Below are 27,878 nucleotides of genomic sequence, written 5' to 3'. Positions count from 1 at the left end.
CATATATTTTCAAAATGGAACAGTTCTGGATTCTCTGCCAGTTTTACAGCACTTGATCAGTTTTGGTCATAATGCCTACATGCACTGTAAAATAGAGCTTCTAAGCTTTCAATCATACCTAATTTGTATTGGTCAAAACTGTAGTTATTGATATTCTGATCATTCTTTTTTTTTTTTTCACGGGCCCCATCCGAACTTAAAGGGTTAACATGGTCTGAGTTTTGCTGTCCTTTACCTTAGTGGTGGTCTCTGTGTCCGGGTTACACTGCAGTATGTCTCTGACCATGGTTGCATTGCCTTTCTCTACAGCCCAGTACAGAGCAGTCTTATTTTCCTGTAACAAACTAACCATAGTCATTTCAATTTCCTTGTAAACATCTCTGACAACCCCATTTCAATCACTTGGTGTAATCTTTATACATACAATTAGATATCTTTATGACATTGCAGGTAAGTTACCTGTCCTCTGATGTCGATATCCGCATACTTATGCAGCAGTGCTCTCACAATCTCAACATGCCCCCCTCTCACAGCTCCAATCAGCACTGTGTCACCACTCTACAGGTTTGCAGCACAACACAACACACATTCAAAATACATCACAACCCATTAAATGCTTATACATCAGTTTACAATCCAATTTCTATCTGATTTCTAACAAAAGAAGAGGAAGAGGTTCAACCCACCCTGTCAGGGATGTTGACATATGTGCCGGCATCTAGCAAGTCCTGCACAATCTCAGTGTAGCCCTCTTTAGCTGCGATCATCAGGGCTGTGTTGCCATCCTTATCAGTCATGTTCACGTTAGGGTTCCTCTTCAGAAGTTCTTTAACCACCTCTGTAAAACCTCCCTTCACAGCCACAATCAGTGCCGTCATTGAGTTCTAAATGGAAAAAGTAAAAAAAAAAAATTAAGATAAACAATTCTGACCACGTATACATACACTTAAGAAAGCAGGTTATTCCAGGGCTTTAGCAGAAAGCGGCATTCTGAAACATCATGTATACGAGAATGGCAATTTCTTTATGCCGTTTAAGGGATTAAGAGAAAGCGGTTTAACACACCAAGGTTTCTCCCGGAGAAAGCTGCTTATGTGGCCATGCAAACACATACGCAGTGTTCTAACAGGTCTTTGAAGAGTACGCATGTGCGTGGAACAGACCAAATAACAAACATCATAGGATGGAGCCCAATAACAAGTCAACAAAACATTTCTGGGAGTACAGTGGGAAAAGCACATACACTATAAACTATACCAATTTATAAAATACCGCTGTAAAATATAGACTATCCCTCACGTTCGCGTATGTCGCTCGTACATTGAGGGAATCCTGGAGTTTTCCATAAAGGGAAACCCCACTACTGAAGCACAATAACCCACTTTCTGGTGTCCATGTAAACATAGTCACTGAGGGCTTCTGCCGTTTTGCTGCTAAATGATGCCTTACAAATACTGAGTACATACCGCCCCCTCCTGGTCAACATCAGCTCCATTCTCCAAAAGGTGCATCACACAGTCGTAGTGTCCCTTTCTTGCCGCCCATATTAGTGGGGTAGTACCATACTAAAGGTATAGAATGACAAATTAAGGTAAAATATGCAGGTCTTTACCTTCTGTTATCATTAAGCACAGTTAGTGAGGTTTGGTTAAGCAGCATAGAGCTTACCTTATCAGAGCAGTTGACTTTGGCTCCATGCTCTAGCAAGAGCTTAACAATCTCTGCATGACCTCTACCGGCTGCCCAGATAATAGGGTACACACTGTATTGCTAACAGTCCACAAAAAATAAAAATAATATTTTAATCATTGTAAACATATATTAAACTTATTACATTTAATATTCGGCAACAGAGTACTTGCATTGATTGGCTTGTTTATTTTCACTAGATTGTAACGTAATTGTAATTAGGTTTAGTTCACTAGTATAGGAAGCACTTTTTTCCTAGCTAAATGTAAAAATGATTTTTTTGTGGAAAAGGTAATTAGAAAGGTTGCCCCTCTTTACCTGTCCAGTGGTGTTTGGGTTTGCCCCGCTTTCCAGCAAGACCTTGGCCACCTCAACTCTTCCTTTATATGAAGCCCATGTAAGGGCGGTCCAACCCCCCTGCATGACACAAAGCCATTCCATTTAACATGATAGCATGTGTGCTTCTTTTTCAAATTTAATTACAAAAAGTAAAAGACATGTATTGCTTTTGACATAAACATTTGCTTGATTTTTAAAGAAATAGTTTAAAAAATTTAAATTCTGTCATTATTTAGTCACCCATGTGACTTTCTTTCTACCGTAGAACACAAAAAGAGATGTTAGAAAGAATGATAGCCTCCGTTCCCATTCACTTTCATTGCATGGAAAAAAATACAATGAATGAAAGAGTGACTGAGACTAACATTCTGCCTAACGTCTCCTTTTGTGTTCCACAGAAGAAATATGCAGGATGGAAACTCACAAGTGGTGAGAAAGTCATAGCAGGTGATCCAATATATATTTTCAGTTGATTTGTTTGTTGTATTTAAAGCTTTTTAAAGGAAAAGTTCACCCAAAAATGAAAATTCTCTCATCATTTACTCATGCCATCCCAGATGTGTGACTTACTTTCTTCTGCTGAACAAAGATTTTTAGAAGAATATTTCAGCTCTGTAGGTCCATACAATGCAAGTGAATGGTGACCAGAACTTTGAAGGTCCAAAAAGCATATAAAGGCAGCATACAATTTATCCACATGACTCCAGTGGTGAAATCTATATCTTCAGAAGCAATATGATGATGGTGTGGGTGTGAAACAGATCACTATCAAGTCCTTTTTTACTATCAATCTCTACTTTCACTTTCACATTCTTCTTTTTTGTTTATGGCAATTTGCATTATTTGTGCATATTGCCACCTACTGGGCAGGGAGGAGAATTTATAGTATAAACACATTTAAATATTGATCTGTTTCTCACCCACACCTATCATATCACTTCTGAAGATATAGATTTAACCACTGGCGTCTTATGGATTACATTTATGCTGCCTTTATATGCATTTTGGAGCTTCAAAATGTTGGTACCCATTCACTTGCATTGTGAGGATCTATAGAGCTGAGATATTCTTCTAAAAATCTTTGTTTGTGTTAAGCAGAAGAAAGTCATAAACATCTGGGATGGCATGAGGGTTAGTAAATGATGAGAGAATTTTAAATTTTGGTTGAACTATCCATTTAAGCTTAAAGTAACCCTTTCAAGTAATTTTAATGAGGAAGATTTAGAAAATGTTACCAAACAATTTGGAAAAAATAGCTTCAGAAAAGGTGACTTTAGTGGAAAGGTAAGAAGTTTGCATCCCTGAATATGGATTTCATATTTGGAACACATAAGGGTGAGCTAATGATTACAGAATTTCTGGATGAACTATCCTTTTAATTCTAGTGTACTGTCAGTCTCACCATGTCTCTGTGCTCAATATAAGCACTGTTTTCCAGCAGCTCTTTCACCACCTCCACATGCCCCTCCTTAGCAGCAGAGATCAGAGCGGACCAGCAGTCCTATCAGGAAAAAGCACAGAGATGGGTCACTATGGAAACTATTGAACCACTGGCAAATGTCACCATGGGAACAGTGATGGAGTGTGCAGTAGCTGTACAAGAAAGAAAAGCCCCCAGGCAGAGTTATAATGGGCACCATTCCATATACAGGTAATTAAAATCTGACAAAAATATTTTATACAAACATGTTCAGAATTTCTTAGAATTACTATATTATTCCAAGCATAATGTAATAATTTAATTATGGTAAGAGTACTTTAGATTGCAGCAGCCCCAATTTATTTATTCCATATTGTAAGCTTATAATGACAATGTAATAAGCTGCTGATACATGGCAATCCTTTCATAAAATTCAAACAGGATATAAAACATTATTTAGAATACTTGCACCACTTCTGGTTGGTAAGTGTTATGTGAATATCTACAGTGTCTGAACTGAAACAAGAGGCAAACATTACCAGCAAACATTCTTATTAAGCTGAAGTGAGCATTTTCTCACCACATCATCCAAGTTGACATTTGCTCCCCTTCGGATAAGCTCTTGAACAATCTCAAGACTGCCCTGCTCTGAGGCTAACATTAGAGGAGTCTGTCCATTCTGGGAAAGACACAATGAGACAGGAAAAAAAAGAGGGAGAGAAAGGTCAATATTTTTGAACATTTTAGCAGCCCATCTTAAATTATTTTTCACTTTCATAAATGTAAACTAATTAACTTACGTCACTTCGACCATCCACCTCTTTGAACTTGTCCAGATGGGTTTTTACAGCAGCCAGGTTCTCTTCCTCTACATAGCTGAAGAGGTTTTGGATGGCCAGAGTGGTCATCTTGATGGAGGTTGTGGTGTCCATGATTGCCACTCAATACTGGGACACCCTGAGAAGAGATTGAACTCAGTCACTTCCAGAACACAGAACAGTTGACTTGTCAAAGTCTGTTCTGTATACCCTAAAAAGTTGTTGAACGAAAGCAAAAATTGAGAAACTGATAGAAAACCCTTTGAGAGACTAAAGTATCACACTGCTGGTTAGTTTGAGTGACAGGTGATAACAGAGCATTTGTTCCCAACAGGCGAGAGAACACAGAGGCAATAAACTTTAAATGCCAGGAGAGAGGAGGCTGGCATAGCAAAATGTTAAACAGAGATAGTTGTGTTTTCTTAGTGCCAATCCTAGATAAGATACCTGTTTTCTCCGAACATCTCCATAGACACACATTCTAACAGGCTACTCCAATCTCTTTTTCATTCCCCCACAGCTAATTAGTGCAAATAAACAGGTTAATTTGCTAGTGAACAGACAGATTAGATGACTTATTGAATTTTAAATTTCCTAAATAAATAAATAAACAAGAAGCTTACATTTAGGTTGACAATACATTTATTTAAAGGGATAGTTCACCCAAAAATGAAAAATTCTCTCACCATTTACTCACCCTCATGCCACCTAAGATGTGTATGACTTTCTTTCTTCTGACAAACACAAAGATTTTAAAAAGAATGTCCCAACTCTGTAGGTCCATACAATGCAATTGAATAATGACCAAATCTTTCAAGGTCCAACAATCACATTAAGGCAGCATTAAAGCAATCCATAAGACTCCAGTGGTTTAATCCATGTCTTCTGAAGGGTTTTGGGTGAAAACTGAACAAAACATAACTACTTTTTCATCTGCAGTCTTCTTGGCAATCATGATTTCAAGCTCGATTACACTTCCTAGCGCCATCTAGCTCTCTGCACATGCATCAAGCACTATGACAGGGGTCGGCAACCTATGGCATGCGTGCCAGTGCAGGGTAATCATTGGCACGCCAGAAAAGGCGAGAGAGGAGTAGACTATTTTATTAATATAAATTCTGCACCTGCATTAAAATCTACATCTTTATGTAATCCTTCCTCATGATCAAGCAGCGTGTTTTATATCATAATCATCGGGTTTAGTACAAAATTTTCACTCAAACTGTTATGCTGATAATATCATTTGTAATGAAAAATAAACAATTAAATTAGGAAAATGCAAAATAGAAAGATTTTCACAAGTGGACTCATATTTTAGAAAGTACTCATTGTATATCAAACAATTTGTGTGTATATTCATAAACCCCTGTAGATAGAGACGTGCCCTCTGGCGGTTTAGGCTGAGCAGCGCAGCAATATGAAATAATTTATCATTATAATTCAACTAGCAAGGTTTGTCAAAATGATCGCTTGCCAAATGTTGGCTATAGATGCAGTACACTTGAAACACATCACAGCACAAAGCAATAATTAGCGACCTATCTGAATCATTATGGTAAAAGGAGTGGTGAATGTTTGATTCTCCCATATATAGCCTCTCCATGATTTGAAATGAAGCGCCCGTAACTGTCAGGTAACTAATGTTTTTTATGGGTAAAAAGAAAAGAAAGGAGACCAGTCATCAACATACGCACACCGAGGCCAGTTATGGTCTTAAGCCGATGTATACCTGCATGATGGACGAAGCTGAGCTACAATCACACTAGGTACAATTGTACTGCGAATAGTTCCCATGGGAACGCTGATCATGCATTCCAACAGCGCCAGAGACACATGAGGGAGAGAAAAATCAAAACAAACAGAACAGACCAACGAACTCACCGTAACCGTGACATATTCAGCCTCTGGTGGATTTACAATGTTTCGTACTATAGCGTTTTGCGATATTTTTTGCAAAATCTCCATTTCTCGATTTAAAAAAAAAAAAAAAAAACACTTGGCAAAATGCAAATTCGAATTAATCTGAAAAATCTGATAAAACACCCAGCCCCAGCTTGAAATCATGATCGTACCTAGAGATTGCAAAGACAAGATGAACAGTGAAAAAGGAGTTATAATTTGTTTGGTTCTCACCCAAAACCAATTGGATCACTTCAGAGGACATGGATTAAACCATGCATGAGTTTTATGGATTACCTTTGTGTGTTTATTGGAGTTTCAAAGTTCTGGTCACCATTCACTTGCACTTTATGGACCTACAGAGCTGAGATATTCTTCTAAAAATCTTTATTTGTGTTCTGCAGAAGAAAGAAAGTCATTTACATCTGGGATGTTATGAAAGTGAGTAAATAATGAGAGAATTTTCATTTTTGTGTGAACTCTTTTTTTAAAAGATTTCAAATATAAGAACAATACACGCAACAACTTACACCGCCCTGTATGGCAAAACTGAACCCACAAATCAATGCAAATAAATATTTAATAATGATATGTTACAGCATTTCACCTCAATCTGATCTGCACTGTCTGCACAGATCTGCAACTGACATTGTATAAAAAGGGTTTCATAGCAGGAAAAAAAAAACAGAATTCACTGTCTGCAGCAACACAATGATGGACAACAACAAAGAGAATATGGCAGCTCAATCAAGAGTCCAAGCAGCTCTCTACTGCTCAATCTATGAAATCTGACACCAATGTTATTCTTTTAAACCCCTGTGTGACACCTTACCCAGCACCCTCAGTATCAAACTGTCATCTGCTGTTGTCTATGCAGCCTGTGACTGCTGTCTATCTGCTCTGGAATAACATCAAGCATTATTTATGGTGATCAAGAATGGTTAACGTCTAGTGTCCATAGTGAGATGGGGAGCCATGTGTTCTACAGCAAAAACTATGATTGATATCTATATATCCATCTATCTATCTTTTGTGATTTATGCTGGATGTAATATAGTGTGCCTTTTAACAACATACAAGATTAAAAAAAAATAATAATAATAACTGTGCTAACAAATGAAAATTAATATAAATGTAGCCTATGTGAAAAATAAGGTTATGAGATAAATGGATGATGATGCATGGTGATAAAGTTCCTATTTATTCTGATATATCTGGTTGTCTAAATATTATTGTAATTCGATACTGAAGAATGTATTTCTGGAAATAAACAGGACGGGCTGTGTCTCATGACAAGGTCGACATGTCTGCGTGCTGATGCACTGACTTTCTCCCTATGGGAGATGATTAGTCGTCATTAAAACAACCCTGAACAGATTAACTATATCGGTATATTGATACATATACATTACAAACCAAACCACAATCACTGTTAATGTTTAACTGTGGCGAAAGCTACAGCTTGGTGGTCTTCATTGGCATTAAAATTGCCAGGATTTACAATCTCTGAGCTGTCAATCATAAGCGGCATCAACCCATTTCACGCTATTTAAACGCACATCCACTTTATTAACAGCCGTACCTCACAGAAGAAAACAGTTGAAATGTTGTGCTCTCTGGGAGGTCGTTTAGAAAGCGTATTTCTCCAGAAATCTCGATCTATGGCTCTTGTTTCTTCCTATTCACCATCTTCATCAACAGCCATTTTGAAGAAGTAAAGCGCTGTGTGCTGTTGTTGCTTCTTCCCGGAGACGAGCCATTGACAACGCACTGCGTGACGTCACTACATGCTGTATTTTACTGTAGATTAAGCTACGTAAGAACGTATTTTATAATGTTTAAATTAAAGTAATTCTTATTCAAATTAATAGATTACAGTTTTTCTCTTATATTTGGGAGTTATCTTGACAAGTAAGCTACATACTACACAACCACTATAGTCATTATATAGAATGCAATACTTTTCGCATTTCACCCTATAGTTTCTATATTTCCTTAATATAGGCATATTTTGGCCCACAATTTTTCCACACTCATTTTTAAAAACTCACCATTCACACATACTTAGGACAAATAGCAAAAAAATAAAAAATAAAATAAAAAATAAAAAAAAGCTCTCATTTTTCAGAGAACCGGCCAAATAATAATAATAATAAAAAAGAACGTAGGTGGCACTCTAACGCATTTTAGCCCTCACAGCTGTGCTCGTCCATAGACATTCAGTCTAATTTTCAGTTCAAGCACTACCCTTGTTGTTTCATTTAATATATTAGCCGTTGAGTGGACTAGAAGCTCAATCTAGGTGTCATTAGAAAGCTGAGATCCTCCCCTTTGCGACATTTTTTTCACCAATAGTCGAAAACATATTTTCTGAAAATTTGTTTTGCATGTTTTTCCTTCTGGATGACATATTTTGTTCTGGACATCTAAGATATAATATTGGATTTTTCAGCCAAGCAAACTCACAGACAAGTAAACAATGGTACATTTTTTTAGAGAACTTCCTAAGGTAAAAGCAGATATAAACTTTTTAGTTATTTGGGGCTTGTTATTTTAAGTAACATCAATGTAGAAGTGATGGTTATCCCTGAATAGTTCAGATTCTAAGCTTTCAAATGATACCTCATATGCCTGACATTTGTATACGGAGATTTAAACTTTACAGTAATGCATTACTTTAATGAAACTTTTTTTTCCGTGATATAGCGAAAAAGTGGGGGGGATAAACCATAGAGTTTAAGGGGTTGAGGCCTATCATGGTAAGTCTTTATCAATGACAGCAAAATCAAGTAACTTGTAGTTCCTTGAAATGGCACAAAGTGCATGTTTTATGTCTGTAGGGCAAAGAGCAGCTGTTGAGCTTGGATTACTCAGGTTGAAGCATGTGAAAATTATTAATGTGATTTAACATTTCTCTACTGATTTATGGATTTGTGAGAATAGTGGTAACATTATGTAATGGTTCAGCAGTACAAACCACAAAGGAGTTGTAAAAAGACTTCTTTTAATTACATTATTTGCACACATAAAAAAAAAAAAAAAAAAAAAAAAAATTACAGGTCAACACAGAGAATGTAGTATGGTTGAAACTGATCCATTGGTCATCCTCTATTTTTATTTGTTTATTTTTTATGTAACACCGACACTTTATTTCTAACCTTCAGTAAGGAAATCCAAAATTATCATTATTGTGCATTTAGAATTACTGCCTCATTGACTTAACAACACTTAGTCATTTGCAGGATGTTACCTTAACATTTCAATACAGGTTAAACATTTCTTTCCAACATTTCCAGTTTAGACTTTGTCTGAGAAATACTTTCATTTATGAGAAAATAATTTCTGGTAATTAGAGTGGAATGGATATGTACGTAAAACTTTCAGAGCTTTATGTGAAGACTACAAGGACAAGACTTTACAACAGACCACAACATACATAACATGGACAAAGGGCCAAGAGCCCTGTTTTAACGGCGCAGCCATGGACTCAAATTGCAAGTATCTTGCTGTGCCTATGAAGAGAGCGACTAGTTTTTAAAGGAATATTCCGGGTTCAATACAAGTTAAGCTCAATCGACAGCATTTGTGGCATAATTTTTATAACCACAAAAGATTATTTTGACTTGTCCCTCCTTTTCTTTAAAAAAAAAAAAAAAAAAAAATCTGGGTTAAAGTGAGGCACTTACAATGGAAGTGAATGGAGGCAATCCATTAATGTTAAAATACTCACTATTTCAAAAGTATAGCCACAAGACGTAAACAATATGCGTTAACATGATTTTAGTGTGATAAAATCGCTTACTAACCTTTTCTGTATAAAGTTATAGCCAATTTTACAACTTTGTTGCCATGACGAAGTAATGCTGACCAGTGTTGGGTAAGTTACTTAAAAATAGTAATCCACTACAAATTAATAATTTCTCTAAAATTTTAATCAGATTACTTTACTAATTACTTAATTGAAAAAGTACTCACATTACTAATTACTTTATTTTTAAGTTACTTTCTAAAACATTTTCCGCTCAACAAATTCATATTAATGTCTATATTTCTTTCTTGTTCATTGTTACACACAAGTCATACACTCAGCACCTCACATTTCTCCTTCACAATGACTCATTATGGAGCCATAATTCATGTATTCTACATAAATAGTACTGTATATTAGAAATAAGCATAACCCTATTATTTACTTAAAAGTAATTAAAGTCAGTAACTGTAATCTGATTAAACAATTTTACAGCTAAAATAATACATGAGTTTTAACAGAAGAATTAATGTAAGTGCTTTTATAAGCTTCACATTTCTGCCTTTAAAACCTTCAGAAATTGGCCCCATTCACTTCCAATGAAAGTGCCTCACTGTAACCCAGATTTTAGCTTTTATTAAAGAAAAGGAGGGACAAGTCAAAATAATTTGTTGTGGCCACATTATGCCACAAATTCTGTCGACTGAGCATGTATTGAACCCAGAATATTCCTTTACATTTTGTGGACAACTTTATACTGTATAAACCCCTTTTATCTCTTCCCCTTTCAAATAATTTCTTTATTATTTTCATTGTTAGTTTAAACGTTTTGTTTCAAAGATCATATTGCCAGCTTTCTTCAAGTGGTAAATACCTTATGCCCTGCAAGAAACTCCTATTTACTGTACAGCCCAATACAAGATAAACAGGTTAGGACACTAATACTGGATTACAAAGGCAACAAAAGATTACAAACTATTTTTTCTTGGCAAGTCATCGAGAACTCCTCCTTAAAGCGGACAGATTTGATTTCATTATCTCAAATCACTGTTGAATCCCAGGAGCACTATAATGAGCCAAGGGCTGACTCACTCTATCACAGTCCAGGCTGGTTGGTTTATTTGTGAGCTTTAGTTTGTCTGACTCTATTCATGTGTGGCTGGAGAATAGGTACATTTGCCCAGTCTGTGTGTATATAGAGATGTTGTGAAGTGTCCCAGGACTCATGTGGCTTTTTGTTTCTGGTTGCTGTCTGTAGTCTCTTGGCTTGGCTGGAGGGCAGACTGTTGTTCTTTCAGCCGCAGGTGGCGTGGTTTCACAGGTAGAGCGATGGCCAACAGTATACAGCCTATGTGGATGGAGAAGTACCATGACCTACAGAGTGTTGAAGAGAGAAGATGAAAGAAAGGAATTACTCAGACAAATCAATAATCAATTCATTTTAGCTATCCTGATCTGAACTTTGTGTTTAAGAACCATAACTGTAGCACAGCTGCTATGTCAACCCATTCATTAAGCAAATGCAAAACATTTTGAAGGGGCCATAGTATGAATTTTATTATGAAAATATTAAAACAAAATTGTAATATTATTGTGTAAATTATGCAAAAAAAAAAAAAAAAAAATATATATATATATATATATATATATATATATATATATATATATATATATATATAATAAAAATGTATTTTTCCTTAATCTTTTGAAATAAAACTGTTTGATGTACTATGTAAATTGTAAGTTTCAGTACTATAAAGGTACTCTTTTTTTTTTATGGTCCAAAACCACCATAAATTGAAACTAGGCTGCAAAAACAGCTCGTTCCTAAATTGTTGGATTTCTTATGTCTGAAAATGTTTGGAGACATTAATGTGTCCACCCACATATCAATTATTTTTTGTGTACAGCAACCTGGTCTTCGCAACACTAGCGCCACTGAACAGAATTTCAAAAATAAACAATGTTTTCAAAACAGTTTTCGAACCTTTGTTTGCCATGTGAATAGCCTGGTTGCTGACATGGCGTTAAAACTAAATAAATAAAAACAGTTTTCTTAATACGTCCCTCGCCGTTGCTCAAACAAACAGACAGTCCTGCCCCCATCTCATGCCAAGTAGGTTGCTCAAAACAAACAGGAATTTTCACAGCACCATAGAGACACAGTGTTTACAGTTTTCGGGAAAATTAACCTATGAATGGCTTACTTATAGTTGTCTTTGCATATTAAGCTGGGATAGAAGAAAGTATTTTAACACTGAAAAAGTTACATACTTCTGCTTTAACTGTTTGTATGACACATTTCAGTACATACAGGTGCATCTCAATAAATTAGAATGTCGTGGAAAAGTTCATTTATTTCAGTAATTCAACTCAAATTATGAAACTCGTGTATTAAATAAATTCAGTGCACACAGATTGAAATAGTTTAAGTCTTTAGTTCTTTTAATTGTGATGATTTTGGCTCACATTTAACAAAAACCCACCAATTCACTATCTCAAAAAATTAGAATACATCATAAGACCAATAAAAAAAACATTTTTAGTGAATTGTTGGCCTTCTGGAAAGTATGTTCATTTACTGTATATGTACTCAATACTTGGTAGGGGCTCCTTTTGCTTTAATTACTGCCTCAATTCGGCGTGGCATGGAGGTGATCAGTTTGTGGCAATGCTGAGGTGGTATGGAAGCCCAGGTTTCTTTGACAGTGGCCTTCAGCTCATCTGCATTTTTTGGTCTCTCGTTTCTCATTTTCCTCTTGACAATACCCCATAGAGAATGGGGTTCAGGTCTGGTGAGTTTGCTGGCCAGTCAAGCACACCAACACCATGGTCATTTAACCAACTTTTGGTGCTTTTGGCAGTGTGGGCAGGTGCCAAATCCTGCTGGAAAATGAAATCAGCATCTTTAAAAAGCTGGTCAGCAGAAGGAAGCATGAAGTGCTCCAAAATTTCTTAGTAAATGGGTGCAGTGACTTTGGTTTTCAAAAAACATAATGGACCAATACCAGCAGATGACATTGCACCCCATCATCACAGACTGTGGAAACTTAACACTGGACTTCAAGCAACTTGGGCTATGAGCTTCTCCACCCTTCCTCCAGACTCTAGGACCTCGGTTTCCAAATGAAATACAAAACTTGCTCTCATCTGAAAAGAGGACTTTGGACCACTGGGCAACAGTCCAGTTCTTCTTCTCCTTAGCCCAGGTAAGACGCCTCTGACATTGTCTGTGGTTCAGGAGTGGCTTAACAAGAGGAATACGACAACTGTAGCCAAATTCCTTGACACATCTGTGTGTGGTGGCTCTTGATGCCTTGACCCCAGCCTCAGTCCATACCGTGTGAAGTTCACCCAAATTCTTGAATCGATTTTGCTTGACAATCCTCATAAGGCTGCGGTTCTCTCGGTTGGTTGTGCATCTTTTTCTTCCACACTTTTTCCTTCCACTCAACTTTCTGTTAACATGCTTGGATACAGCACTCTGTGAACAGCCAGCTTCTTTGGCAATGAATGTTTGTGGCTTACCCTCCTTGTGAAGGGTGTCAATGATTGTCTTCTGGACAACTGTCAGATCAGCAGTCTTCCCCATGATTGTGTAGCCTAGTGAACCAAACTGAGAGACCATTTTGAAGGCTCAGGAAACCTTTGCAGGTGTTTTGAGTTGATTAGCTGATTGGCATGTCACCATATTCTAATTTTTTGAGATAGTGAATTGGTGGGTTTTTGTTAAATGTGAGCCAAAATCATCACAATTAAAAGAACCAAAGACTTAAACTACTTCAGTCTGTGTGCATTGAATTTATTTAATACACGAGTTTCACAATTTGAGTTGAATTACTGAAATAAATGAACTTTTCCACGACATTCTAATTTATTGAGATGCACCTGTATTGTGAGGCTATTTTTAAAAGATGGGGCAGTATGAAATTATGTGCAGTGTTGGGTGTAACATGCTACAGTAACGCATTTCAGTAATTAAATTACTTTTTCCTTGAAAAAGTAAAGTAAGGCATTACATACCTACTGTACCTACTATACAAATACCTACTGAAGCACTTGACACGGCAACACAGATATTCACTTTTAAAAGACTGCAGGGGCTGTTCACACCGAATGTGTTTTTGCGCACATCTGCACTGTGTTTTAAATGTTTTCTGATGTAATCACGTGCTAGACGGACGTCTTTGACTGCTGCGGCACGTCTTGCTGTTTCATTCAAGTAAATGATTTTAGACACCATGTCAAGTTAAAATGAGCTTCAATATTTAAAAATGTACCTCGAGACACCTGCGTTCTGCTTCATTTGTTGTGCCGCGTCTAGCTTGTTTTTAACACAGGTGTCATTTTGATTCAATGTTCTTTAGAAGCTCAGGTGTCAAAGAGGACTTTGTGTGACTGTTACACATGATTCCAAGTGGTAAAGTTTCAGTCCAAATAAAGTTTCAGCGCGTGATAAACGGTAAGCCAATATTTTTTCCCTTCTGCTCTGGTTTGCTGAGGGGCCGCTGTGCCTTGTTAAAACTGTTTACTGTGACTATTCTATTAAAAATGTTGCCTACGATGCTTACATGAAATACAGCCTTTTGCAACAAATGTACGTGCTTGGAGAAGAAATTATAAAGAGAGTGAAATTTTACCGGGGGGGCCTGGGTAGCTCAGCGAGTAAAGACGCTGACTACCACCCCTGGAGTCATGAGTTCGAATCCAGGGTGCTGAGTGACTCCAGCCAGGTCTCCTAAGCAACCAAATTGGCCCAGATGCTAGTGAGGGTAGAGTCACATGGGGTAATCACCTCGTGGTCGCAATAATGTGGCTCGCTCTCAGTCGGGTGTGTGGTGAGTTGTGCGTGGATGCCGCGGAGAATAGCGTGAAGCCTCCATATGCGCTATGTCTCCGGGGTAACGCACTCAACAAGCCACGTGATAAGATGCGCGGATTGACGGTCTTAGATGCGGGGGCACCCGGGTTGAGGTGAGTCACTACTCCACCACGAGGACTTAGAGCGCATTGGGAATTGGGCATTCCAAATTGAAAAAAAAAAAGGAGTGATTTTACCAGCCCTTTTCGTCACTCTGGATGTGTACAGTTCTAGCAGGGTGGGTAGGGGAGCACCAATAATCCTCTCAACAGTCAGAACTATCCTTTGAAGTCTTTTGATGTCTGACTTGGTCGCTGAACCAAACCAGACAGTTATAGAAGTGAAGAGGACAGACTCAATGACTGCTGAGTAGAACTGTATTAGCGCCTGAGGCACGTTGAACTTCCTCAACTGGTGAAGGAAGTACAACCTCTGCTGGGCCATTTTCAAAATGGAGTCAATGTGAGTCACTTCAGGTCCTGTGAGATGGTAGTGCCCAGGAACCTGAATGACTCCACTGCTGCCATAGTGCTGTTCAGAATGGCGGGGTTAATGTTGGGGTGTTCCTCCTTAAGTCCACTATCATCTCCATTGTTTTAAGCGTGTTCAGCTCCAGGTTGTTTTGACTGCACCAGCTGTTCAACCTCCCTACTGTATGCAGACTCATTGTCATCTTGGATGAGGCCGATGATGGTAGTATCGTCTGCAAACTTCAGGAGCTTAACAGAGGGGTCCTTGGCAGTGCAGTCATTTGTTTAGAGGGAGAAGAGTAGTGGGGAGAGCACACATCCCTGGAGGGCACCAGTGCTGATTGTACATGTGCTGGAGGTGAATTTCTGCATTCTCACTAGCTGCTGCCTGTCTGTCAAGCCAGGAACAGAGCTGGGTTAATTTAGTCCATAGGAGAGTGGGGTTGATGGTGTTAAAAACCAAACTGAAGTCAACAAATAGTGTCCTTGCATTAGTCCCTGGTCTGTCTAGATGTTGAAGTATGTAATGCAGTCCCATATTGACCCACAGACCTGTTTGCTCTATGAGCAAACTGTTGGGGATCCAGAAAGGGTTCAGTGATGTCTTCAGGTGGGCCTACACCAATCTCTCAGATGACTTCATGACTACAGACGTCAGAGTGACTGGTCTGTTGTAATTAATGGGGCTTTCACACAGGGCACATTTGCTGCAGTCCGATTCCGAGTGCGATTGTTCCCAGTGCCCCCCGCAGCTTTGGTCTGGTTTCACACTCACTTGATTCTATCAAATCCCGGTCCATTTGCATTCATCTTACGTCATCACAAACACGCATGGAGAACACAACGCGACTCATCATACTTTTTGTTTTTTTGTTATTTTGGTACCATTACGCACAGCAGAGTGAACAACAACTGCGTATATGTGCGCTTCATGGTGTAACTCATCAGATGTCCAGGGGAAGGCAGCTTGCTGCTGCTCACAAACGCTGTTTTTTGAGGAGACAGCTGATTGCAAGGAATTCAATTGCAACTTTGTTTACACTGCACGCTTACTCACGCGCGTGTCCAAGGTGAAGTTATCACCACTGTCATCTCCTATTATACCCTATATTGATAACCTATAATAGTATCTATATATAGTATTTATAAGGTGTATAGATAGATAGATAGACAGATAGATGTTGTCATCGGCTAAAACGCATGCGCAGGTTACTTTACTTCCTGAACGAATGCGCACCCGAGTCCGAGTTGCTTTCACATTCACGCGAATCGCGCTATAGTTCCATTGCAACCGAACTCAGACCACCTCCTACAGGTAGTCTCGGGATCGGTACCGCGGTGTGCTCCCCGGTCCGCATGACAGCTTTCACATTACCAATTTTTCATGCGAACCGTGCTATGTTTCAAACTAAACTGCCAGTGTGAAAGCACCCTAAGTCCTTTGATCTTGGGTTTCTTTGGGACGGGGATGATTGTGGAGTGTTTGAAGCAGCAGGGAACTTCACAATGCTCTAGTGATCTCTTGAAAATCTGTGTTAAGATGGGGGCCCACTGGCCAGCACAGAATTTTAGACAAGTGGGTGAAACACCATCTGGGCCCTGTGCTTTTCTTGTCTTCTGTTTCTGGAAGACCCATCACACATCATCTTCACAGATTTTAAGTGCATGTTGAGTAGCAGGAGAGGGGAGGAGGATGGTGGCAGGAGGTGTAAATGTTTGTGTGCTCTGAAGGTCAGGAACGGGTGTGGGGTGTGAGACTGGGCTTTTCAAATCTACAGTAAAACACATTCAGGGCATTAGCCAGTTGTTGATTCCCTACATTGTTGGGGGATGGTGTCTTGTAGTTGGTAAAGTCTTTCAGGCCTCTCCGCACTGATGCAGGGTCGTTAGCTGAAAACTGGGTTTTCAGCTTTTCAGAATAGCTTCTTTTAGCCACTCTAATCTCTTTTGTCAAAATTTACAAAATTTGTTGGTGAACCCAGAAGTCTAATTCTCCATGGGTTCCCTCTGGATTTTCCTATGGGTTTTTATAATGGAGTTTTTGAAATTATGTGCAAAATAAGGTCTTTGGAACACATTACTTGGCAACACATGGACGTTTTGTTCTACAACATAAATTGCACAAAGTCATACCTCAAATGTGAATTTTGAAGCCTCCATGCGTTTAAAAAAAAACAAATATGTATTTTTCAATACGGCTTCAAAATTCACATTTGAGGTATGACTATGTGTAATTTATGTTGTAGAATAAAATTGTCAAGTAATGTTTACCACAGACCTTCATTTTCTCATAAGTTCAAATCCCCCATTATAAAAACCCATAGGAAATCCTGAGGGAACCCATGGCGAATTCTCTTCAGGGTTTCTGGACTACAAGCTGAACAGCTCTATACGGGTTTTAGAAAAGTAATTAATAATGAGTTTAATTACATTTCAGACAGAGTAATAAGTACAGTAATCTTTTATTACAATGTAGAAGATGTAATTAGTAATTTATTACTTTTTTGGAGTAACTTACCCAACACTGATTATGTAAGACCCAACTGCAAACCCCACAACCTGTAAGCAAGTGTTGTTTCTCATTTCACATGTTTACAGACAAGCTTATCTTAGCCAAGGGTTAGGGATGAAACCATAAGGAATTTAATGATTCCGGTTCCGATTCCTCTTAACAATTCCGGTTCCAGTATCGATTCCAGTAAAGATTCCAGTAACAACTCTTTTAGTACTTTTAAGGAAAGAATTATTTGGAAATAAGAGATGCAATTCTTATTGTTTCCAAATGATGAGAGAATTTCAAGTTTCTACAAAGCAGATATAACAAATCAGAAATACATTTCAAACAATTATTGTAAAAGGTTTGCATACTTTTTAGAGACATAAATGCAATACAATAATTTTCCTAACTATATATCGAATAAAAAAATAAAATGAAAATGAAAACGAAATGTGATAGCATTTAGTACCATTCAGTACATTCAGTAGAGGGCAGCACTGCCGCAAAATTGCCGCCAAGGCAGGTAACACTGGGTGCTTCTCATTTCTAAAATTGTGTATCCTCGTTTCCTTTCCGTGCTTCCTTTCCTCGTTTCCTAGCTCCGCTCTCTTAGGAAACGAGAAAAGGATCCAAGGAAAGGAAATGCGGAGAGGAATCGAAGGAAGATGTTTTTGTAAAATGGAATGTCCTGCTCACTTCAGAACGCCATCTCTGCACAGCTGCATTACATCGCAGTGCTTTCCATTATGTTGATGAAATGTTATTTTTGTATTTATTTTTTTATATTAAAACCTAATAATTTAAGATGCACTGTTAAAGTTTGTGACAATTATGGTTTATTTAAACCACAAAGGTAAAACTTGAATTAAAACTGTTGTGTCAGATGTGAAGGGGGAGGAGTATTTACACGCTTACTCTTTGACCAAAAAGTCTTCCACATAGGATGCTCTGGTGCTTACTCGCTCAAGCGTCCTAGAGAAGCTTTCTCGGTCCTGGTCCTCACCTCCTCATGGTGCATTTAGTTAATTGACACTTCCTTCATGACGGCGGACTTTGATTGGTTTCCGGGTCACGAGCTCGAGGACGGAGGAGCGAGGAAATGAGGATGCACAATTTTAAGAAATGAGAAGCACCCAATGTCAGAGTATTTTAGAAGTTTTCGTTCTGCTAACTGTTAATGAAACCGAAAGTCTCTCTCTAGAACAAAACTGGGTATTTCCCAATCAGTATCCGTTTTCAAACAGGGATGGGCGTTTCTCAACCGCTTTACAGGATTTGCCTACTACATTGTGATTCCCTACTTTCAATGGATAGTTTAAATATGCCCATCCCGAATTTGAAATGCCCACAGATTGGGAATCGGCCATTATTGTTCCACAGAGATTTGTATACTTCAAATCATACTGGTATTTTTAAAAAAATGGACAAGAACCGGTTCTCGGTTTCCAACCCTACCAAGAGTGCTTTCATAGTTAAGGCAAAGTAGCAAAAAATTGTCCCGTTTAGAGTCAGAGAGAGGGTTGAAAATGGTCATGTTAAAGTAAATTACAGCCGTTTTAAGTGCAATAACCCTTAATTAACATTATCAGTGGAAAAAATATAAACATTTTATTGACATCTTAAGTATTTTTTTCTTGTTTGTTTCTACCCACCTGTAGAACTTGAGTGAGGGGCCCACAGAAAGCAGCACAAAGGGTACCACTGTGTAACAAATTGCAATCTGTGTAGCTGCCCATGTGATGACATCATACACAAACTTGTGAGTTGGTGAACCCAAGAAGTATGGCCTTACATTGTGCCTCACCTGAGGAAGAAAGGGAAACTCTAAATTAAGAGTTTTACAAGACAAGCACTAATGTATTACCATTAACCATGCATTTAAAATTATGGTGAGAGCCAGCAGATTTAATAAGTAATGGCTTAATTTGTTAATCTCATTCTCTGTCCTCCTTTTCACCTCTCTAGTCTGCTGCTAAAAGACACATGTCACTCACACTAAATAATAGGCCTACAGCATAGCACTGTTTAACACCGGAATCTATTATAAAAAGCCACTTAAAAGCCACTCGTGCTAGTGAACCTACTGAGCATTTAGAGTTACACTTTGCCTCGGTCCTTCTCTCCTTTTGTTTCACCTAGTGAACCGAAACCAATTACAAACACATACCCTGCATTACAGTTATTTTATATCTCTCCTTTTGCTACAAAACTGAAGTAAACAGCTAGGCTACATCACATTTTAGTGAAATGAATATCCCTTCTGAAATGTGCTTTATGTTTGGTAGAATGTGATGGCACTCACAGCTCTGGCTGCAAGAGTGATAACGATGCCGGTGAGAAAGGTAAGGTAGTAGCCTGGGTAAGCCCCATGCCACATGGCTGACAGCAGGAAGGTGGCAGCTGTGGGGTTATATGGACAACGCTCATAACACACCCTGCACAAGGTAACATACAGTTAGTGTCACACAAAATAAAACATTTTATTAGTCCTATACAGTGTGCAGTCATTCACTAACGCCTTACAAAATTAACTTCCCATACTGATAATACAACTTAGTGCTGTCTGAGGAAGCAGAATGTAATAATCATGTTAGCATGGAAAATTTGAACCTTAGTATCCTTACCATGAAAAACATAGTCATATGTGTTTGGAACATCGTAAGGTAAATCATGACAGAATTAGCATTTTTGGGTGATCTATCCCTTTAATTTGTGACAATCACAATATAATTGTGAAACATCTGATTGGCCTTCAGCACCAGTAGATGGCACTGTCTCACATTTTTCAGATTACTGAGGTCTGTGGTGATATTCTACATACAATCTAAGTCAGGCATTATTTTACACAAGCATGTGTGTAGTTATGAAGGTAGATGAATGAAAGGTAACTACAATTCGGTGCACAATGATAGCATGATCCATCCACTTCCTGTTCTTACCTTTTTAGCCAATGTGCTGTTTGGATATTCCAGTTATCCAGGAACACTTTAAAACTGGTTGCAAACTAAACAAAAAATGTACAAATATGAAAAATAATATAAAATAAGTTGCCTTGACTGATTATGACAATTCTGATACATTAATTCAAAATTGAATAGTAGCTTAACTGACCTCTATATTCATGATTCTCAGGTTAGAAATGAGATCCCATCGTGGCAAGCCTTCACTGTCATAGCCATTAAAGCCAAATCCTGCCGCGTTGTTGATGGCATCAGCTATTAAAATCACAGCAAGTTCACAGTATCAATATAGTATTCTCAGATAAGTCATGATTTTTGTCACCACACTTCATTATTCATTAATGTTATGAAATGTAGAATACATAGCCTCAAGTTTGTTTCCACCTTTATACAGGGTGAAATAAGGTTACATTGAAGAAAGCTGATATTTGTCAAATTCAACAAAGCCAATTACTTTAACCCTTTGATGCGCAGCGTGAATGATTAAAATCACAAAGAGGGAAAATGTCATGCTTCTTTTTATGTAAAAACAAGAATATTGTCATGCCTTCCAAATATTTTACCCCCAAATTATTTCTTTTGAGAGTTATCTGTCCATTGCATTAGGGGTCAAATGTAATCACCTATCGTGGTTTGGGTGTAACGTCACACACAAAATGTTTAAAAATGGCTTTTAAAGGTCTGTCCATTTTGGACATCATGCATCAAATGGTTAATTTTAAACTATGTAGGCGGGCATTTAGGGAAATGAGATGATGAGTGCTAGATGTAGTTTTATTTAAATTTTTTATTTATTTTTTAAGTATGTGTGTGATATAGGTATTATCAATAGAGGTATTCTGTTCCTACTCTGTCATTATGCGTTATTGCACAAAAATTTGAGTTGAGGTGTCATTGCAAAACATTTTCATCTTTGGTCTGATGGGGGCACTAAAATACAAGCCAGTAGGACCAAGTGTTGTGTAAGATGTTGATCCCAATTCAAATGGTTTGCACAAGCAGTCCTTACAACAGATGATGGATGATGTGCCCTAATGTGTAATTAATCACACCTGAGGTGAAGCATAAATGATAATGAAAGAAAAACTATAGCATGTGACTGATAAAATCATTATGTCCAGTACGGTTCATCAGACACACATAAGTAGGACAGAAAGGACAACTTGGAAACAGGAAAATAATCTAATGGACACAGAAAAATAAATTAGAACATAATATCCAATGTAAGAATTGAGAGAAGAAGAGAGGATGAAATGAGGCAAAATAATGTGTCAAATTCACTAAACAGTTGCTCTACTTTTGCGCATGGTATTTCAGCTCAAAAACCTACCACCCACAATCCAGTTTAAACTGAGATTGATTAAAAAGAGATGTTTGTGCACATTTTCTAGTACTCATGGCAGTAGTAATTCATCATATGATGGAGAAGAGCTTTAACCGAGCATATATACAGACACGCAGTGCAGTTGAGCACTCTTTCTGCACTTTAAAGCTCTGATGCGGATGTCTGAATCACAGTGGTGGACTGATTCTGTACAGTCACAGTAAAGTATGACAGATCAAGGTAGACTTCTGCATACTCCACAAAGAACCGATAATTTCTTTGGTGAATCGTGTGCTAAAACATCACAACAGCACATGCACATAAATGGCTCTATGGGCGGTCACAATTTATTCTAAGTGAATCCTCCCCAATATCTTTAAACAACGATTAAAAAAAAAAAAGTAAAGGAGAAAAAAAGCTCGCCAGATGGAAAGAGAAGGAGAGGCAGGAAGTCCACGCACCCAGAGTCCAAACAAAGTAGTATTTAGGCCGGGTGGTCAGCATGGACAAATACAGGTAGACCACCTGAGCATAGAAGGGCGTGGTGGCAATAAAATCATCATCAATGTTGCGCTCCACAGGAAAGACTTTACAGACGGAGAGGAAGACCAGAAGAGAGAAGAAGCAGGTGGACAGCTTTCGGATGACCTCAGTCTGTAATAAACAGAGACAGAAATGCACAAACTCGTATGAGCTTGGAACAAGTCAATTATATATAATTCAAGTAACTGGAACCAAAAGGAGTATACGGTGCAGTAGATCATGATGAGAAATCTGCAAATACTTTTAGACACTATTACTAAAGTTTCAGATTTTTTTTTGTCTTTGAGGGATAGTTTACCCAAAAAAGCAAAATTTTGTCATTATTTACTCACTCTCATGTCATTCAAAACTCATGTGACTTTCTTCCGTGAAACACAAGAGGACAAATTCTGAAAAAAAGTGTTTTTTTTTTTTTTTTTGGCGGAAACCATGGTTTTAATACAGTATACTGTATCCATATAACCATGGTTTTAGTATAGATTAACCATGGTAATTCTTGTGGTTACTATAGTTTTACTATGTTGTTAAAACCATAATAACCACAAAATTTTTATTTTTATTACCATAGTTTTCATTTTCCTGTATTACTATGATTTTACTATGAATATCAAGGTTAAAATATGGTTACTATAGTAAACCCATGGTAAATTTATTGCGAGGGAATGCAAAACATATTGCTAGGGCATGCAAAACTATTTCAGAAAAAATAAATTCCCACCCTGTCCTCTAAGGGGCTCCGTAGAATGGGGACTGAGGCTGTCACATTCTGTCTAACATTTCTATTTATGTTTCATGGAAGAAAGAAAGTCATACATGTTTGGAACAAATGATTAGGGTGAGCAAAAGATAACAACATTTTCATTTTTGGGTGACTATTAAAAAAAAAAAATAATAAATCTTGTTGAAAATGACAAACATGATAAAACAGCTTGATAAAATTCAGAGGAACAAAATGATGCTCAAGACATTTGGTGTCATTTAACATGACAATATTTAGTCTTTTAAATTTAACAGTGGAAAATGGTGGCAGTCTATGCTCAATTTCATACATCATTCTGTGCAACTATTATGTGCCCTAAATGTACACTCTGTGCTAGTATGGTCTCATGTATGATACATTTTCATCGTTTTCAAATTCAAGATCTACATTTGAAGACCATTTACAGAGTAGATTTAGATCTAGAGGACAAGATTATATCATTTTGAATCAAATCAAGATAATGTATGACATTGCATGTGACTTCTCAGCTTTTGTGTAACTTGAGACGTGACTTGGTGTATAATCTGAAGTCCTAAAAACAGAAACGAACATCTGGTGAAGGGTCGTTCAGCCTGCTCTTGCCATTCACTTTTCCCTTGGTCTCTTGGTCTCTGTGACGACAGGGGGTGCCCTCAATGAAGGCAATGTAATCGTTATAGGAACAGGTGGGACCAGCCAAAATGCCCATGAAATTACAGTTATAACTGAAGTACTCCAATAAACTGGGCATCCGCCTGGGTGAAACACAGAGGAAAAGTGGCATTGATTTTAAAAGTGCGTTTGGTAAGTCACATCTAGTAAAAATTATAAAAATAAAAGGTTGTAGTTGACACAAGGTCAAAAGGCAAAACTGAAATCTATAAATGTGTGCAAATTGTATAATGAACTATTGTTTGACATCACAACCATACACCTTAAATAAGAGATTATATGTAGAATTTTAATATCCAGAATGATCCATATGACTTAGTGCCTTGACTATATAATTTCATTTTAAAACCTCTTTCTGGTCTGCACACTGTACCTTATTGCCAACAGTTTTTGACTCTTATTGAGCTGCTCTTCCTTTCTTGCCATACCTGTTAACAAAGTAAAAATTATTAATATATCACTTTCCAAACATTAAATCCATAACCAGTGTTGATCTATCTTTCATCTCTCTCTTCCTCTGGTGAAAATGTAGCACATGATTTCCGGATGGCAGAGATACAGTGGGGTCTAAAGTCTGAGACCACTTGTGAAAATGCTTTTATTTTTTGTATCATTCTAATTTAAAGGAATGTTACAGGGTTCAATACATGTTAAGATTAATTGAAAGCATTTGTGGCATAATGCAGATTACCACAAAAAAAATTTTGTCTTAAAAATTTTTTTTTTTTTTTAACTACTGGCGGTAACAGTAAAGTTTACAATGCCAATGTAAATGGGGCCAGTCCATAAACGTTAAAATACACATGGTTTCAGAAGTATAGTCACAAGTCATAAATATTTTACATGTTAACATGATTTTAGTGTGATAAACATCGCTTACTAACTTTATCTGTGCAAAATTCTAATATTACAACTTTGTTGCCATGGTGATGCAACACCAGTAACTCTTCTAAGCAATTTTTTTCACACTAAAATCATGTAGAACAGAGATTATATCACACAAATCATATAAACCCAAATAATGTTTACATCTTGTGGCTATACTTTTGAAACAATGTGTATTATAGTGTTTATGGACTGGCCCCATTCACTTTCATTTTAAGTGTCTTACTGTAACCAAATGTTTAGTATTTTTTTTAAAGGTACAGTATGTAAGATTCAGAAACCCTTGTTATTAATGACATCTGTGGCTATTAAGTGAACTGCAGCCAGCTACCTGTTGCTTGTGATCGTGCACATACTCCATATGGACACGAGCGAGCATCGACCAAAACAATGGCGTAACGTACATAGACCCAAAACCGAACAAAGGTCACTCCAGGAATCAAATGCCCTGCCGATGTTCACTCTAGTTATCGTTCGACCACAATCATGTTCCCGCTTAGCCAGATGGGATTCAGTAGATAAATGTTTTTTTTTTTGGCTTACTCAGAGTTTGTGTAGGAGTCGGTGTTGGGCTGGGAGCCGGACGTTTGCTGGATTCCATCTCTAAGATAATGTTACCTAGTGTTGCAGTTTGTTGTCGCTGTTGAATAGCGGAAGAGAAGCACTGAGGCAAGGCTCTCGGGAGCGTGCATTAACGTCACATCCTTTAGATTTTCCCGGCAAAAGCAACCTGCTCCCTTTGCACGAAAATCAGTCTACAGGCTTTAATAGTTAACCTAGGAAGTCTGGGAAGGGATAATTTTTTAAGTTGTGTTACAATCCATTCACACATTGGCAAAAAAGGGCAAATATTACATGAAAATTGTTACATATTGCAGCTTTAAATAAACAAGTGACAAATCAAAATTATTTTCTGTGGTAATAAACATTATGCCACAAATGCTGTCAACTGAGCTTGAGTTCTATTGACGCTGGAACATTCCTTAATACATTTTTCCATTACAAATGAAAAATGATCCTATCAGTGTAACAATTTGAGTGAGAAGTTGAATTGAAAGAGGGAAATGGGAGGTGATAGGCAGACATTACATATCATCTACATACAATGGCAAGAAAAAGTATGTGAAGCCTTTGGAATTAGCTGGTTTTCTGCATTAATTGGTCATAAAATGTGATCTAATTTTCATCAAAGTCACAAGTATAGACAAACAACATGCTTAAGCTAACAACACACAAACAATTATAATATTTTATGTCTTTATATAACACATGCCATTAAACATTCACAGTGCTGTGGAAAAAGTAAGTGAACCATAGGATTTAATAACTTGCCGATCCTCATTTGGCAGCAATAACCTCAACCAAGTGTTTCTGGTAGCTGCGGATTAGACCTGCACAAAATTCAGAAGGAATTTTGGGCCATTCTTCCTTACAGAACCGCTTCAACTTATTTAGGATATCTGGTGTAAACGGCTCTCGAGGTCACTCCACAGCATCTCTATTGGGTCAAGGTCTGGGCTCTGACTGGACCACTCCAAAAGGTGGATTTTCTTTTTTTGCAGACATTCTGTAGTGGATTTACTTCATTGTTTAGGGTCATTGTACTGCTGCATCACCCATCTTCTACTGAGCTTCAGCAGGCGCACAAGCACCCAAACATTATCCTGTAGGATATCTTGATAAACCTTGGAATTAATTTTTCCCTTGATGATGGCAAGCGGTCCAGGCCTCGAAGCAAAAAGCAGCCACAAATCATAATGCTCCCTCCACCTTACTTCACTGGGATGACAATGTTTTTATGTTGGTATGTGGTGCCCTTTTTCTGCCATACGTAGTGCTGCGTGTCCTTCCCAAACAATTCAACCTTAGTTTCATCAGTCCACAAAACATTTTTCCAGTAGAGTTGTGAAGTGTCAAGGTGGTCTTTGGCAAACTTCAGGCACGCAGCTATGTTTTTGTTGGAAAACAGCAGCTTCCTTCGTGGTGTCCTGCCATGGACACCATGCCTGTTTAATGTATAGTAGAGTCATGAACAGAAATGTTAACCAGTTCCAGTCATTCCTTCAAGTTTTGAGCTGTCACTCTAGGATTATTTTTTACCTATTTGAGCATTCTGCAGTGTGCCCTTTGAGTCATCTTGGCTGGATGGCCACTTCAAGGGAGAGTAGCCACAGTACTAAATCATCTCCATTTATAGAAAATTTGTCTAACTGTGGACAGCTGAATATCTAAGCTCTTCAAGATAACTTTTTAACCCTTTTCAGCTTTATGGAAAGCAACAATTCTTGATCGTAAATCTTCTGAAATCTCTTTTTTTTTGGAAATGGTCTATGTCAACAGATGCTTCTTGTGAACTGCAAACTCAAAATGTTTGAGTGATTTTTATAAATCAAAGTAGCTCTAACCCACACCTCCAATCTCATTTTATAAATTAGATGCCAGGTTTGCCAACTCCTGACTCTAATGAGCTTTTTTGTCATCTATAGATATGGATTCACTTACTTTTCCACAGCATTGTTAATGTTAAATGGTATGTGTTCAGTAAAGACATGACAGATTATAATTGTTTGTGTGTTGTTAGCTTAAGCACAATGTGCTTTGTCTATACTTGTGACTTGTGAAGATGAGATCACATTCTAAGAGCAATTATAGCAGAAACTCAGCAAATTCCAAAGGGTTCACATACATTTTCTTGCCACTGTACAGTATAGATGTTATGTCGGTAAATTGTATCACGATCACATACAATTTAATGACAAATCTTTCAGTGTAGAAACCCACAAAGCTCGAACTAGTGAGAAGTGTTTTTTGTCCAACTCCACCCGGCCTGTGCCTGATTTACAGAGGTTATTAGAGAGGAAAGATAGGTGCTGTAAATTGACTTGGCTCAGAGTTCATGCGGTCGAATTGCGAGACTCTTCTACTTTAGTGCTTTGTCTTCCTGCATGATAAGACAAGGTGAGGCAACCCAGGATAAGTGGCTTGAATAATTTCTTGTTGTTTTATTGCCACCC

General features: G+C 37.7%; 2 protein-coding genes across 10 annotated transcripts in view; both read right to left on the bottom strand.

Moving 5' to 3' along the window:
* The window catches only part of kidins220b (kinase D-interacting substrate 220b), a 28,951-nt gene extending 21,035 nt beyond the window's left edge, over positions 1-7,916 (bottom strand). For 8 of the 9 annotated variants that reach the window (XM_051645235.1, XM_051645236.1, XM_051645239.1 and 5 more), the window contains exons 1-10: positions 7,748-7,916; positions 4,249-4,405; positions 4,029-4,127; positions 3,431-3,529; positions 2,008-2,106; positions 1,669-1,770; positions 1,467-1,565; positions 687-884; positions 460-558; positions 236-334 (exon numbers count right to left, since the gene is read on the bottom strand). In XM_051645235.1, coding sequence (XP_051501195.1) covers positions 236-334; positions 460-558; positions 687-884; positions 1,467-1,565; positions 1,669-1,770; positions 2,008-2,106; positions 3,431-3,529; positions 4,029-4,127; positions 4,249-4,380 — 1,026 coding nt within the window. In that variant the 5' untranslated portion in view covers positions 4,381-4,405; positions 7,748-7,916. Of the gene's footprint in view, positions 1-235; positions 345-459; positions 559-686; positions 885-1,466; positions 1,566-1,668; positions 1,771-2,007; positions 2,107-3,430; positions 3,530-4,028; positions 4,128-4,248; positions 4,406-7,747 lie in introns of those variants that run through there. The other variant, XM_051645244.1, reaches the window with a different exon arrangement.
* A 1,882-nt stretch (positions 7,917-9,798) lies between these two features.
* mboat2b (membrane bound O-acyltransferase domain containing 2b) overlaps positions 9,799-27,878 on the bottom strand; it is a 91,518-nt gene continuing 73,438 nt past the window's right edge. Inside the window, exons 6-13 of the mRNA XM_051645264.1 lie at positions 24,353-24,407; positions 23,879-24,062; positions 22,487-22,679; positions 20,853-20,956; positions 20,681-20,745; positions 20,044-20,176; positions 19,394-19,545; positions 9,799-11,287 (exon numbers count right to left, since the gene is read on the bottom strand). Of these exons, the coding sequence (XP_051501224.1) occupies positions 11,137-11,287; positions 19,394-19,545; positions 20,044-20,176; positions 20,681-20,745; positions 20,853-20,956; positions 22,487-22,679; positions 23,879-24,062; positions 24,353-24,407 (1,037 nt within the window). The 3' untranslated portion in view covers positions 9,799-11,136. The remainder of the gene's footprint in view (positions 11,288-19,393; positions 19,546-20,043; positions 20,177-20,680; positions 20,746-20,852; positions 20,957-22,486; positions 22,680-23,878; positions 24,063-24,352; positions 24,408-27,878) is intronic.

The sequence above is a fragment of the Myxocyprinus asiaticus genome, chromosome 19, assembly GCF_019703515.2.
Source record: "Myxocyprinus asiaticus isolate MX2 ecotype Aquarium Trade chromosome 19, UBuf_Myxa_2, whole genome shotgun sequence".
NCBI lineage: Eukaryota > Metazoa > Chordata > Actinopteri > Cypriniformes > Catostomidae > Myxocyprinus > Myxocyprinus asiaticus.
This window is presented reverse-complemented; position numbering and strand designations above follow the sequence as displayed.